At 46.5% G+C, this 13,061-nt stretch overlaps 1 protein-coding gene across 2 annotated transcripts in view; it reads left to right on the top strand.

Moving 5' to 3' along the window:
• Positions 1-13,061, top strand: part of LOC129817786 (cytospin-B-like) — a 195,097-nt gene that overhangs the window by 55,481 nt on the left and 126,555 nt on the right. For both annotated transcript variants that reach the window (XM_055873348.1, XM_055873355.1), the window contains exons 2-3: positions 9,987-10,175; positions 10,677-10,809. In XM_055873348.1, the coding sequence (XP_055729323.1) occupies positions 10,011-10,175; positions 10,677-10,809 (298 nt within the window). In that variant the 5' untranslated portion in view covers positions 9,987-10,010. The remainder of the gene's footprint in view (positions 1-9,986; positions 10,176-10,676; positions 10,810-13,061) is intronic.

Genomic DNA, 13,061 nt, shown 5'->3' on the forward strand with positions numbered 1-13,061 from the left:
CTTCAATGCCATACAACACTCCTTCCGTGGCCTCCAACTGCTCTTAAACGCTAGTAAAACCAAATGCATGCTTTTCAACCGTTCGCTGCCTGCACCCGCACGCGCGACTAGCATCACCGCCCTGGACGGTTCCGACCTAGAATATGTGGACATCTATAAGTACCTAGGTGTCTGGCTAGACTGCAAACTCTCCTTCCAGACTCATATCAAACATCATATCAAACATCTCCAATCCAAAATCAAATCTAGAGTCGGCTTTCTTTCCGGAACAAAGCCTCCTTCACTCACGCCGCCAAACTTACCCTAGTAAAACTGACTATCCTACCGATCCTCGACTTCGGCGATGTCATCTACAAAATAGCTTCCAATACTCTACTCAGCAAACTGGATGCAGTTTATCACAGTGCCATCCGTTTTGTTACTAAAGCACCTTATACGACCCACCACTGCGACCTGTATGCCCTAGTCGGCTGGCCCTCGCTACATGTTCGTCGTCAGACCCACTGGCTCCAGGTCATCTACAAGGCTATGCTAGGTAAAGTGCCGCCTTATCTCAGTTCACTGGTCACGATGGCTACACCCACCCGTAGCACGCGCTCCAGCAGGTGTATCTCACTGATCATCCCTAAAGCCAAAACCTCATTTGGACGCCTTTCCTTCCAGTTCTCTGCTGCCTGCGACTGGAACGAATTGCAAAAATCTCTGAAGTTGGAGACTTTTATCTCCCTCAACAACTTTAAAAATCTGCTATCCGAGCAGCTAACCGATCGCTGCAGCTGTACATAGTCCATCTGTAAACTACCCACCCAATTTACCTACCTCACCCCCATACTGCTTTTATTTATTTACTTTTCTGCTCTTTTGCACACCAGTATCTCTTCTTGCACATGATCATCTGATGATTTATCACTCCAGTGTTAATCTGCTAAATTGTAATTATTCGATTTATTGCCTACCTCCTCGCCTTTTGCACACATTGTATATAGATTCTCTTTTTTCTACCATGTTATTGAATTGTCTATTGTTTACTCCATGTGTAACTCTGTGTTGTTGTCTGTTCACACTGCTATGCTTTATCTTGGCCAGGTCGCAGTTGCAAATGAGAACTTGTTCTCAACTAGCCTACCTGGTTAAATAAAGGTGAAATAAAATAAATAAATAAAAAACATGTACAGTTGAAGTCGGAAGTTTACATACACTACTTTGGCTTCTCTCCAGGCCTGAGGATAAAGACTTTCCTCTAGGCTCAGATTAAAGCTACGACAGATAGGAGTGGCTATAGAGTCAGCTACCATCCTCAGTAGCTTTCCATCTAAGTTGTCAATGCCAGGACCTTTGCCATTATAAATTTTTCCACACCTCCTACACTAACTTTACAAAATTCAAACTTGCAATGGTTTTCTTTTTTACCCCTTTTTTCTCCCCAATTTCATGATATCCAACAAAAGTCTTGTCTCATCGCTGCAACTCCTGTACGGACTCGGGAGAGCAAAGGTCGAGAGCCATGCGTTCTCCAAAACACTACCCAACCGCACTGCTTCTTGACACAACGCATATCCAACCTAGAAGCCAGCCGCACCAATGTGTCGGAGGAAACACCATATAACACCTGGTCAGCGTGCACTGCGCCCGGCCCACCACAGGAGTCGCTAGTGCGCGATGAGACAAGGATATCCCTGCCGGCCAAACCCTCCCTAACCCGGACAACGCTGGGCCAATTGTGCATCGCCCCATGGACCTCCCGATCGCGGCCGGCTGCGACAGAGCCTGGGCTCGAACCCAGAATCTCTGGTGGCACAGCTAGCACTGCGATGCAGTGCATTAGACCACTGCGCCACCCGGGAGACCTGGTTTTCTTTCATTATTTGAATACAGTGGCTCACTGTTCATTGTTGGCATTTCCTTCCTAAGTTTGCCCACTTAAGTAATCATTAAAATAAAATATGAAAGATGGAGTTTTTTTCCCATCATTCTTTATATCATTGATCTTGGCTTCATAATACGGTTTCTTCTATTTTTTGTTGAGTTTAGTCACATTATTTCTCAATTTGCAGTAAGTCAGCCAGTCAGATGTGCAGCCAGACTTATTAGCAACTCCTTTTGCCCCATCTCTTTCAACCATACAGTTTTTCAATTGCTCATCAATCCATGGAGCCTTAACAGTTCTAACAGTCAGTTTCTTAACAGGTTCATGTTTATCAGTAATTGGAAGAAGCAATTTCATAAATTCATCAAGTGCAGCATCTGGATGCTCCTCATTAATCACATCAGACCAACAAATATTTTTAACATCATCCATATAAGAGTCACAGCAAAGTATTTTGTATGATCTCTTATACACTATTTTAGGCCCAGCTGTTGTAACTTTGGCTTTCCTGGATATAGCCACTATATTGTGATCACTGCATCCAATGGGTACAGATACAGCTTTAGAACAAAGTTCTACAGTATGAGTAAAAAAGTGATTGATACATGTGGATGATCTTGTTCCTGTAGTGTTTGTAAACACCCTGGTAGGTTGATTAATAACCTGAACCAGATTACAGGCACTGGTTACAGTAAGAAGCTTCCTCTTGAGAGGACAGCTTGATGAAAAGCCGCCAATATTCAGGTCCCCAAGAAAGTAGACCTCTCTGTTTGCATCAAATGCACTATCAAGCATTTCACACACATTATTTAGATACTGACTTGGTGGCCTATAGCAACACCCCAAAAATAAAAGACTTTAAGTAAGGTGGCATAGATAGCGCTTTGCATTCAGACCACAGAATCTTTTGCCTTATGTTTGTAGTTTTTCATGTGCCTTTTTGCAAACTTCAGACGTGCTGTCATTTGCCTTTTTCTCTGGAGTGGCTTCCGTCTGGTCACTCTACCATAAAACCCAGATTGGTGAAGACTGTTGTCCTTCTGGCAGGTTCTTCCATCTCAGCCAAGGAACTCTGTAGTTGTGTCAGAATGGTCATTGGGTTCTTGGTCACCTCCCTGACTAAGGTCCTTCTTGCCCGGGTTGCTCAGTTTGGTCAGTTACGCGGAGTCTGTGTAGTTCCATATTTTTTCATTTTACCAATGATGGAAAACACTGCTCTTGGAAAGGTTCAACACTCTAGAAATGGTTTTATACCCTTTCCCAGATATGCCTCATTACAATTCTATCTCTGAGATCTACAGACAGTTCCTTGGACTTCATGGTATAGTTTCTGTCTGATATGCACTGTCAACTGTGGGACCTTAAATAGACAGGTGTGTTCATTTCTACATCATGTCCAAACAATTTCAAAGAACATGTTTTTAATTTGTCATTATGGGGTATTGTGTGTAGATGTCTGATACATTTTTGGGGGAATTCAGGCTGTAATACAACAAAATGTGGAATAAGTCAAGGGGTATGAAGGGGTATACTTTCTGAAGGCACTGTATGTATACAGTTGAAGTCGGAAGTTTACATACACTTAGGTTGGAGTCATTAAAACTCATTTTTCAACCACTCCACAAATGTATTGTTAACAAACTATAGTTTTGGCAAGTCGGTTAGGACATCTACTTTGTGCATGACACAAGTCATTTTTCCAACAATTGTTTACAGAATTCACTTATAATTCACTGTATCACAATTCCAGTGGGTCAGAAGTTTACATATACTAAGTTGACTGTGCCTTTAAACTGCTTGGAAAATTCCAGAAAATTATGTCATGGCTTTAGAAGCTCTCGATAGGCTAATTGACTTAATTTGAGTCAATTGGAGGTGTACCTGTGGATGTATTTCAAGGCCTACCTTCAAACTCAGTGCCTCTTTGCTTGACATCATGGGAAATCAAAAGAAATCAGCCAAGACCTCCACAAATTGTAGACCTCCACAAGTCTGGTTCATCTTTGGGAGCAATTTCCAAATGCCTGAAGGTACCACGTTCATCTGTACAAACAATAGTGCGCAAGTATAAACACCATGGGACCACGCAGCCGCCATACCGCTAAAGGAGACGCATTCTGTCTCCTAGAGATTAACGTACTTTGGTGAGAAAAGTGCACATCAATCCCAGAACAACAGCAAAGGACCTTGTGAAGATGCTGGAGGAAACGGGTACAAAGTATCTATATCCACAGTAAAACAAGTCCTATATCGACATAACCTGAAAGGCCACTCAGCAAGGAAGAAGCCACTGCTCCAAAACCGCCATAAGAAAGCCAGACTACGGTTTGAAACTGCACACGGGAACAAAGATCGTACTTTTTGGAGAAATGTCCAAATGTGTTTTTTGGCAATAATGACCATCAATATGTTTGGAGGAAAAAGGGGGAGGCTTGCACACCATCCCAACCGTGAAGCACGGGGGTGGCAGCATCATGTTGTGGGGGTGCTTTGCTGCAGGAGGGACTGGTGCACTTCACAAAATAGGTGGCATCATGAGGCAGGAAAATTATGTAGATATATTGAAGAAACATCTCAAGACATCAGCCAGGAAGTTAAAGCTTGGTCGCAAATGGGTCTTCCAAATGGACAATGACCCCAAGCATACTTCCAAAGTTGTGGCAAAATGGCTTAAGGACAACAAGGTCAAGTTATTGGAGTGGCCATCACAAAGCCCTGACCTCAATCCTATAGAAAATTTGTGGGTGGAACTGAAAAAGCATGTGCGAGCAAGGAGGCTTACAAACTTGACTCAGTTACACCAGCACTGTCAGAAGGAATGGGACAAAATTCACCCAACTTATTGTGGGAAGCTTGTGGAAGGCTACCTGAGACGTTTGACCCAAGTTAAACAATTTAAAAGGCAATGCTACCAAATACGAATTGAGTGTATGTAAACTTCTGACCCACTGGGAATGTGATGAAAGAAATTAAAGCTGGAATAAATCATTCTCTCAACTATTATTCTGACATTTCACATTCTTCAAATAAAGTGGTGATCCTAACTGACTTAAGACAGGGAATTTCTACTAGGATTAAATGTCAGGAATTGTGAAAAACTGAGTTTAATTCTATTTGGCTAAGGTGTATGTCAACTTCTGACTTCAACTGTAGGTATAGCAGACTGGGTCAGAAAGAGGTTGAAAATGTTATTGAAGACACTTGCCAGCTGGTCAGTGTATGCTCTGAGTACGGGTCCTGGTAATCTGCCTGACCCTGCGGCCTTGTTAATGTTAACCTTTTTAAAGGTCTTACTCACATCGGTTACGGAGAGCATCCGGAACAGCTGGTGCTCTCATGCATTGTTCAGTGTTGCTTGCCTTGACAAGAAGGCATTTAGCTCATCTAGTAGGCTCGTGTCACTGGGCAGCTCGCGGTTGGGTTTCCCTTTGTAATATGTGATAGTTTGAAATACCCTTCCACATCCGACGAACTCAGAGCCGGCATATTAGGATTCAATCCTGTTTGAAGGCTCGTTGGAGGTCGTAGTGGGATTTCTTATAAGAGTCTGTATTAGTGTCCCGCTCCCTGAAAGTGGCAGCTCTAGCCTTTAGCTCAGTGTGGATGTTGCCTGTAATCCATGGCATCTGGTAGGGATGTAGGTTCACTGTGGGGACGGCATCATTGATTAATTTATTAATGAAGCCGGTGACTGATGTGATAATTTCCTTAATGCCATCAGGTGAATCCCAGAACATATTCCAGCCTGTGCTAGCGAAACAGTCCTGTAGCGTAACATCCGCTTCATCGGACCACTTCCGTATTCAGCGCGTCACTGGTACTTCCTGTTTGTGTTTTTGCTTGTAAGCAAAAATCGGGAGGATAGAGTTATGGTCAGATTTGCCAAATGGAGGGCGAGGGAGAGCTTTGTATGCATTTCTATGTGTGTAGTAAAGTTGATTTAGAGTTTTTTTGCCTCTAGTTGCACAGGTGATATGCTGGTAGAAATGAGGCACTCTCACTCTGTGTTTGTTTGTGTGTGCTATGCTTGTGTGTCAGTCAATAATGATTGGGATACCCTTCCCTCAGACCTCACCTCCCCACCTTGCTTCAAATCAAAGAAAAGCTCATTACAGTAAAGAGTGGAGAAAGCAGTCAGTTGCTCTCCAAGCTAAGAGCACTACCTGTCTGCTTGACACAGACTAGCCTACATCATCTTTCATTATGTGTAGGCTATTCAGAATATTTGTCTCTATTTGTCAAACAGACATGTGCATTGGTTATTGATGCCAAGCCACTGCCAGTTAAATTACAATCTGCATCTTCCCCTAGTTAAGTGCCTTCAAACCAACTCAGTTGTGTGGTCTGAGTGTGTTGTGTTATATTTGGTTTCTAGTCCCAGTGGTGTGTAGATCTGATTGGACAGGAGGCTGTGTTTTCTCAGCTCTGTAACAGGATGTGTCCTGACTAGCGGGAGTTGACAGTCTCACTACCTCAGCTGTCCTCTCACTCTGCTCAGACTACTGTTGGCTTATGTCTTGTATGTCTTGGCACAGGCTGAAATGCCATCAGTGGCAGCACCATATCCGCTAACCACCCCTTCACACACTTTATACTCTCTTCTCTCAGACATTTAGGCCTGCAGTAGTCTCCCTTTCACTTTACAACTGTACCAAATGTACCCAATATCTGCTAGATAAGATTTAGTCATATTTTCCTGTACAGAAGGCCACCCAAAGGGTAGCCTATTTTGATGTGAATCTGGAATAGTTGATCTAATACCGCGGGCCATGTTTCACTTATTTTTATTGAAACAAGCTAAATAATGTAAAGCCGTACTTGTCACGCCCTGGCCTTAGTATTCTTTGTTTTCTTTATTATTTTAGTTAGGTCAGGGTGTGACATGGGGAATGTTTGTGTTTTGTTGGTTTTGGGTGTTTCTATGGTAAAGGGGTTGTTGGGTGTAGGATATGGGTTTGTGTTGAGTACATGTGTCTAGCGTTGTCTATGTATGTTTAGTTGTCTAGGAGAGTCTATGGTTACCTGAATGAGTTCCCAATTAGAGACAGCTGATTTCGGTTGTCTCTGATTGGGAGCCTTATTTAGGGTAGCCATAGGCTTTCATTTGTTGTGAGTAGTTGTCTATGTGATACGTTTGTAGCCAGTGTGTGCACATCGTTGTTTTAGCTTCACGATCGTTTTCTTGTTTTGTTTAGTGTTTAAGTGTTTTTGTTTCGTTTGCCTTCTTCGTTAATAAAAAGGAGATGGCTTATTTTCCTAAAGCTGCGTTTTGGTCCGTCAATCCTCCACACGATCGTGACAGAACTACTCACCAATACAGGACCAAGCGGCATGGAAAGCGGCAACAGGACCCACCTACACAGGATTCGTGGACATGGGAGGAGATACTGGATGGTAAGGGGCCGTGGGCACAACCGGGAGAATATCGCCTTCCTCGTGAAGAGCTGGAGGCAGCTAAAGCCGAGAGGAGGCGATATGAGGAGGCAGCGCGGAGACAAGGCTGGAAGCCCGTGAGTACAACCCAAAAATTTCTTGGGGGGGGCCTTAAAGGGAGTGTGGCGAAGTCAGGTAGGAAACCTGCGCCTACTCCCTGTACTTACCGTGGAGAGCGAGAGTACGGGCAGACACCGTGTTACGCAGTAGAGCGCACGGTGTCTCCTGTACGCGTGCATAGCCCGGTTCGGTACATTTCAGCTCCACGTATCGGCCGGGCTAGACTGAGCGTTGAGCCGTATGTCATGAAGCCGGCCCAACGCATCTGGTCACCAGTGCGTCTCCTCGGGCCGGCGTACATGGCACCAGCCTTACGCATGGTGTCCCCGGTTCGCCTACATAGGCCGGTGCGGGTTATTCCACCTCCCCGCACTGGTCAGGCGACGGGGAGCATACAACCAGGTAAGGTTGGGCAGGCTCGGCGCTCAAGGGAGCCAGTACGCCTGCACGGTCCGGTATTTCCGGCGCCACCTCCCCGCCCCAACCCAGTACCACCAGTGCCTCCTCCACGCACTAGCCATATGGTGCGTGTCTCCAGCCCTTTACCACCAGTGCCTAAACCACGCACCAAGCCTCCTGTGTGTCCCCAGAGTCCTGTGCGTCCTGTTGCTGCTCCCCGCACTAGCCCTGAGATGCGTGTCCCCAGCCCGGTGCCACCAGTCCCGGCACCACGCACCAGGCCTACAGTGTGCCTCAGCCGGCAGGAGTCTGCCGTCTGCACAGCGATGCCTGAACTGCCCGTCTGCCAAGCGCCATCTGAGCCATCCGTCTCCCCAGCGCCATCTGAGCCATCCGTCTCCCCAGCGCCATCTGAGCCATCCGTCTGCCATGAGCCTGCAAAGCCCCCCGTCTGCCATGAGCCTGCAAAGCCGCCCGTCTGCCATGAGCCTACTGAGCCGCCCGCCAGACAGGAGCCGCTAGAGCCGCCCGCCAGACAGGAGCCGCTAGAGCCGCCCGCCAGACAGGAGCCGCTAGAGCCGCCCGCCAGACAGGAGCCGCTAGAGCCGCCCGCCAGACAGGAGCCGCTAGAGCCGCCCGCCAGACAGGAGCCGCCAGAGCCGCCAGCCAGCCATGAGCAGCCAGATCCGTCAGCCAGCCATGAGCAGCCAGATCCGTCAGCCAGCCATGAGCAGCCAGATCAGTCAGCCAGCCATGAGCAGCCAGATCAGTCAGCCAGCCATGAGCAGCCAGATCCGTCAGCCAGCCATGAGCAGCCAGATCCGTCAGCCAGCCATGAGCAGCCAGATCCGTCAGCCAGCCATGAGCAGCCAGATCCGTCAGCCAGCCATGAGCAGCCAGATCCGTCAGCCAGCCATGAGCAGCCAGATCCGTCAGCCAGCCATGAGCAGCCAGATCCGTCAGCCAGCCATGAGCAGCCAGATCCGTCAGCCAGCCATGAGCAGCCAGATCCGTCAGCCAGCCATGAGCAGCCAGATCCGTCAGCCAGCCATGAGCAGCCAGATCCGTCAGCCAGCCATGGGCCGTCCCTCAGTCCGGAGCTGCAGTCCCTCAGTCCGGAGCTGCCGTCCCTCAGTCCGGAGCTGCCGTCCCTCAGTCCGGAGCTGCCGTCCCTCAGTCCGGAGCTGCCGTCCCTCAGTCCGGAGCTGCCGTCCCTCAGTCCGGAGCTGCCGTCCCTCAGTCCGGAGCTGCCGTCCCTCAGTCCGGAGCTGCCGTCCCTCAGTCCGGAGCTGCCGTCCCTCAGTCCGGAGCTGCCCCTTATCCTGGTGCTGCCCCTTAGTTCGGAGCTGCCCCTGACCCTGGTACTGCCCCTTACCCTGGTACTGCCCCTTAGTCCGGAGCTGCCCCTTAGTCCGGAACTGCCCCTTAATGCAGTGGGGTTAATGTGGAGGGGGGTCATTTGGAGGAAGCTAAGGAGGCGGTTAGGGACTGTGGGGACCACGACCAGAGCCGGAGCCGCCACCGTGGATGGAAGCCCACCCAGACCCTCCCCTAGACTGGTTAATGGTGCGCCCGGAGTTCGCACCTCAAGGGGGGGGTTATGTCACGCCCTGGCCTTAGTATTCTTTGTTTTCTTTATTATTTTAGTTAGGTCAGGGTGTGACATGGGGAATGTTTGTGTTTTGTTGGTTTTGGGTGTTTCTATGGTAAAGGGGTTGTTGGGTGTAGGATATGGGTTTGTGTTGAGTACATGTGTCTAGCGTTGTCTATGTATGTTTAGTTGTCTAGGAGAGTCTATGGTTACCTGAATGAGTTCCCAATTAGAGACAGCTGATTTCGGTTGTCTCTGATTGGGAGCCTTATTTAGGGTAGCCATAGGCTTTCATTTGTTGTGAGTAGTTGTCTATGTGATACGTTTGTAGCCAGTGTGTGCACATCGTTGTTTTAGCTTCACGATCGTTTTCTTGTTTTGTTTAGTGTTTAAGTGTTTTTGTTTCGTTTGCCTTCTTCGTTAATAAAAAGGAGATGGCTTATTTTCTTAAAGCTGCGTTTTGGTCCGTCAATCCTCCACACGATCGTGACAGTACTGAATATATAGGCTAATCGTGATTCAGTTCTACTTCATAATTTCCACCAGCAGAGGTCACAATGACTGAAGCATTTGTGTCATACCCATGTATTCATAATATTTACACCCTGTTATCTCTCTCTCTCCTGTCCATCTTAGGCAGCAGGTATAGCAGACAGAGTCATGCTGAAAGGGGGCATGGCCAAGGCAGTGCTGCCCAAGCCAGGGCTCCAGGAGAGGGCCAAGCAAGCCTCCCTCGCCCCCTCTACCACCACCTCCATCACAGCTACAGGCATCAAAACCTCCAGATCCTCCAACACCCTGGCCACAGACCTGCGCCTTAGCAAGGCGAGTGGTGCCAGACACAGTAGATGACAGGGGCACCACTGAACACACCCAACATCTCCTTAATGAATGGTGGGAGGTTGGGAGTGGGACAGGTGGGAGGGAGATAGGGGAAGATACCACCCCACCCCTTAAATTTTTCTAAGAGCATCTCTGTCCATTTGGATGATTGAAATAAATGTTCAATTGAATTATTCTACCTCTGCATCACGTGCAGACACTGACCTCGGCGAGGTGTCACAAAGCATTCACACTCTTAGAAAAAAAGGTGCTATCTAGAACCTAAAACGGTTCTTCAGCTGTCCCCTTTCCACAGAGGGTTTTACATTGAACCCAAAAGGGTTCTACCTGGAACCAAAAAGGGTTGCACTGACAACATGATTATTTGCCCGAGAGTGCTTTTCAATTTAATACTAGTAGATTGAGGATGTTTTCCAATTGGTAAGATAATCTGTGGTTTCCTAAATCCTGACTGAGTGTGTATGTATGTGTGTATTGTTATAGCTGAAGAGGGCCAGTAGTGATGACACACTGGCCAAGCCTGCCCTGGCAGCAGCCATAGGCTCACGCATGAAGAAGACTGTCACTGCAGGGGCCATCTCTGACCTGGCCGAAGCGAGACCTCGCAGCCTCTCAGGTAGGGGACCCATAGTTCAGTGCACACACACCCACACATGTTTTGTTCTTCTATCCTCTTGGGGACGTAACATTTTATTTCCATTCAAAATCTTATTTTCCTTAACCTTAACCCTAACCCAAACCCTAAACCTAACTCTTAAACTTAAACCTAACGACTAACCCATTACCCTAACCCTAATTCTAACCCTAATCCTAAACTGAACCCCTAATTTTAAAATAGCTTTTGTTCTTATGGAGATGTGGGAAAAGTCCCCACAAGGGAGAATTTTTCTTGTTTTACTATCCTTTTGGGGATTTTAGGTCCCCACATGGATAGAAGAACCAACCCCCACACACAGAGTGCATTCGGAAAGTATTCAGACCCCTTGACTTTTTCCATATTTTGATACATTACAGCCTTATTCTAAAATGTATTATATATTTTTTCCCCCTCATCAATCAAAACACAAAACCCGATAATGACTTGCTAAAACTGTTTTTTTAGACATTTTTGCAAATTTATAAAAAATTCGAAGCTGAAATATGACATTTACATAAGTATTCGGACCCTTCACTCAGTACTTTGTTGAAGCACCATTGGCAGAGATTACAGCCTCGAATCTTCTTGTGTATGACACTACAAGCTTGGCACACCTGTATTTGGGGAGTTTCTCCCGATCTTCTCTGGAGATCCTCTCAAGCTCTGTCAGGTTGGAAGGAGAGTGTTGCTGCACAGCTATTTTCAGGTGTCTCCAGAGATGTTCGATCGGGTTGAAGTCCGTGCTCTGACTGGGCCACTCAAGGGCATTCAGAGACTTGTCCCGAAGCCACTCCTGCGTTGTCTTGGCTGTGTGCTTAGGGTCGTTGTCCTGTTGGAAGGTGAACCTTCGCCCCAGTCTGGTTCTGAGCGCCCTGGAGCAGGTTTTCATCAAGGATCTCTGTACTTTGCGGCGTTCATCTTTCCCTCGATCCTGACTAGTCTCCCAGTCCCTGCTGCTGAAAAACATCACCACAGCATGATGCTGCCACCAGCCTGCTTTACCATAGGGATGGTGCCAGGTTTCCTCCCAACGTGTCGCTTGGCATTCAGGCCAAAGAGTTCAATCTTAGTTTCATCCGACCAGAGAATGTTTTTTCTCATGGTCTGAGAGTCATTTAGGTGCCTTTTGGCAAACTCTAAGCGGGCTGTCATGTGACTTTTACTGAGGAGTGGCTTCCGTCTGGCCACTCTACCATTAAAGCCTGATTGGTGGAGTGCTGCAGAGATGGTTGTCCTTCCAGAAGAACTCTGGAGCTCTGTCAGAGTGACCATCATGTTCTTGGTCACCTCCCTAACCAACGCCCTTCTCCTCTGATTGCTCAGTTTGGCCAGGAAGAGCCTTGGTGGTTCCAAACTTCTTCCATTTAAGAATAATGGATGCCACTGTGTTCTTCAATGCTGCAGACATTTTTTTTGGTGCCCTTCCCCAGATCTGTGTCGACACTTTTCTGTCTCAGAGCTCTACGGACAATTCCTTTGACCTCATGGCTTTGGTTTTTGCTCTGACATGCACTGTCAATTGTGGGACCTTATATAGACAGGTGTGTGCCTTTCCAAATCATATCCAATCAATTGAATTTACCACAGGTGGACTCCAATCAAGTTGTAGAAACATCTCAAGGATGATCAATGGAAACAGGATGCACCTGAGCTCAATTTCTAGTTTCATAGAAAAGGGTATGAATATGAATGTAAATAAGGTATTTCTGTTTTTTATTTGTATTAAATTTGCTAGAATTTCTAAACCTGTTTTCACTTTGTAGTTATGGGGTATTGTGTGTAGATTGAGGGAAAAAATGTATTTAATACATTTTAGAATAAGGCCATAACGTAACAAAATGTGGAAAAAGTCAAGGAGTCTTAATACTTTCTGAAATGCACTGTATATGTACATTCATGCTACACACACATCATAACTGCTGCAACCAGACTCTTATTATTACACTGCACAATTTAAACACTACCCTCCAATCCCCCCTTCCCCAAAACACGTGTAAATATTGGACTATAAATTGTGTGTTATTCTTATACTAAAAGATTTGTTCTATTCTACTGAGCCATTTACTTTATGTTCATATTCTTATATTTTCTTATTTCTTATTGCATTGTCGAGAAGGAACCTGCAATAAGCATTTCGCTGGACGGTGTATACCATGTGTATTCTGTACATATGACTAATAAAACTTGAAACACAAACACACAATCACACATCCCTTTTACTTCCTCTTTCT

The sequence above is a fragment of the Salvelinus fontinalis genome, chromosome 2, assembly GCF_029448725.1.
Source record: "Salvelinus fontinalis isolate EN_2023a chromosome 2, ASM2944872v1, whole genome shotgun sequence".
NCBI classification, from domain to species: Eukaryota; Metazoa; Chordata; class Actinopteri; order Salmoniformes; family Salmonidae; genus Salvelinus; species Salvelinus fontinalis.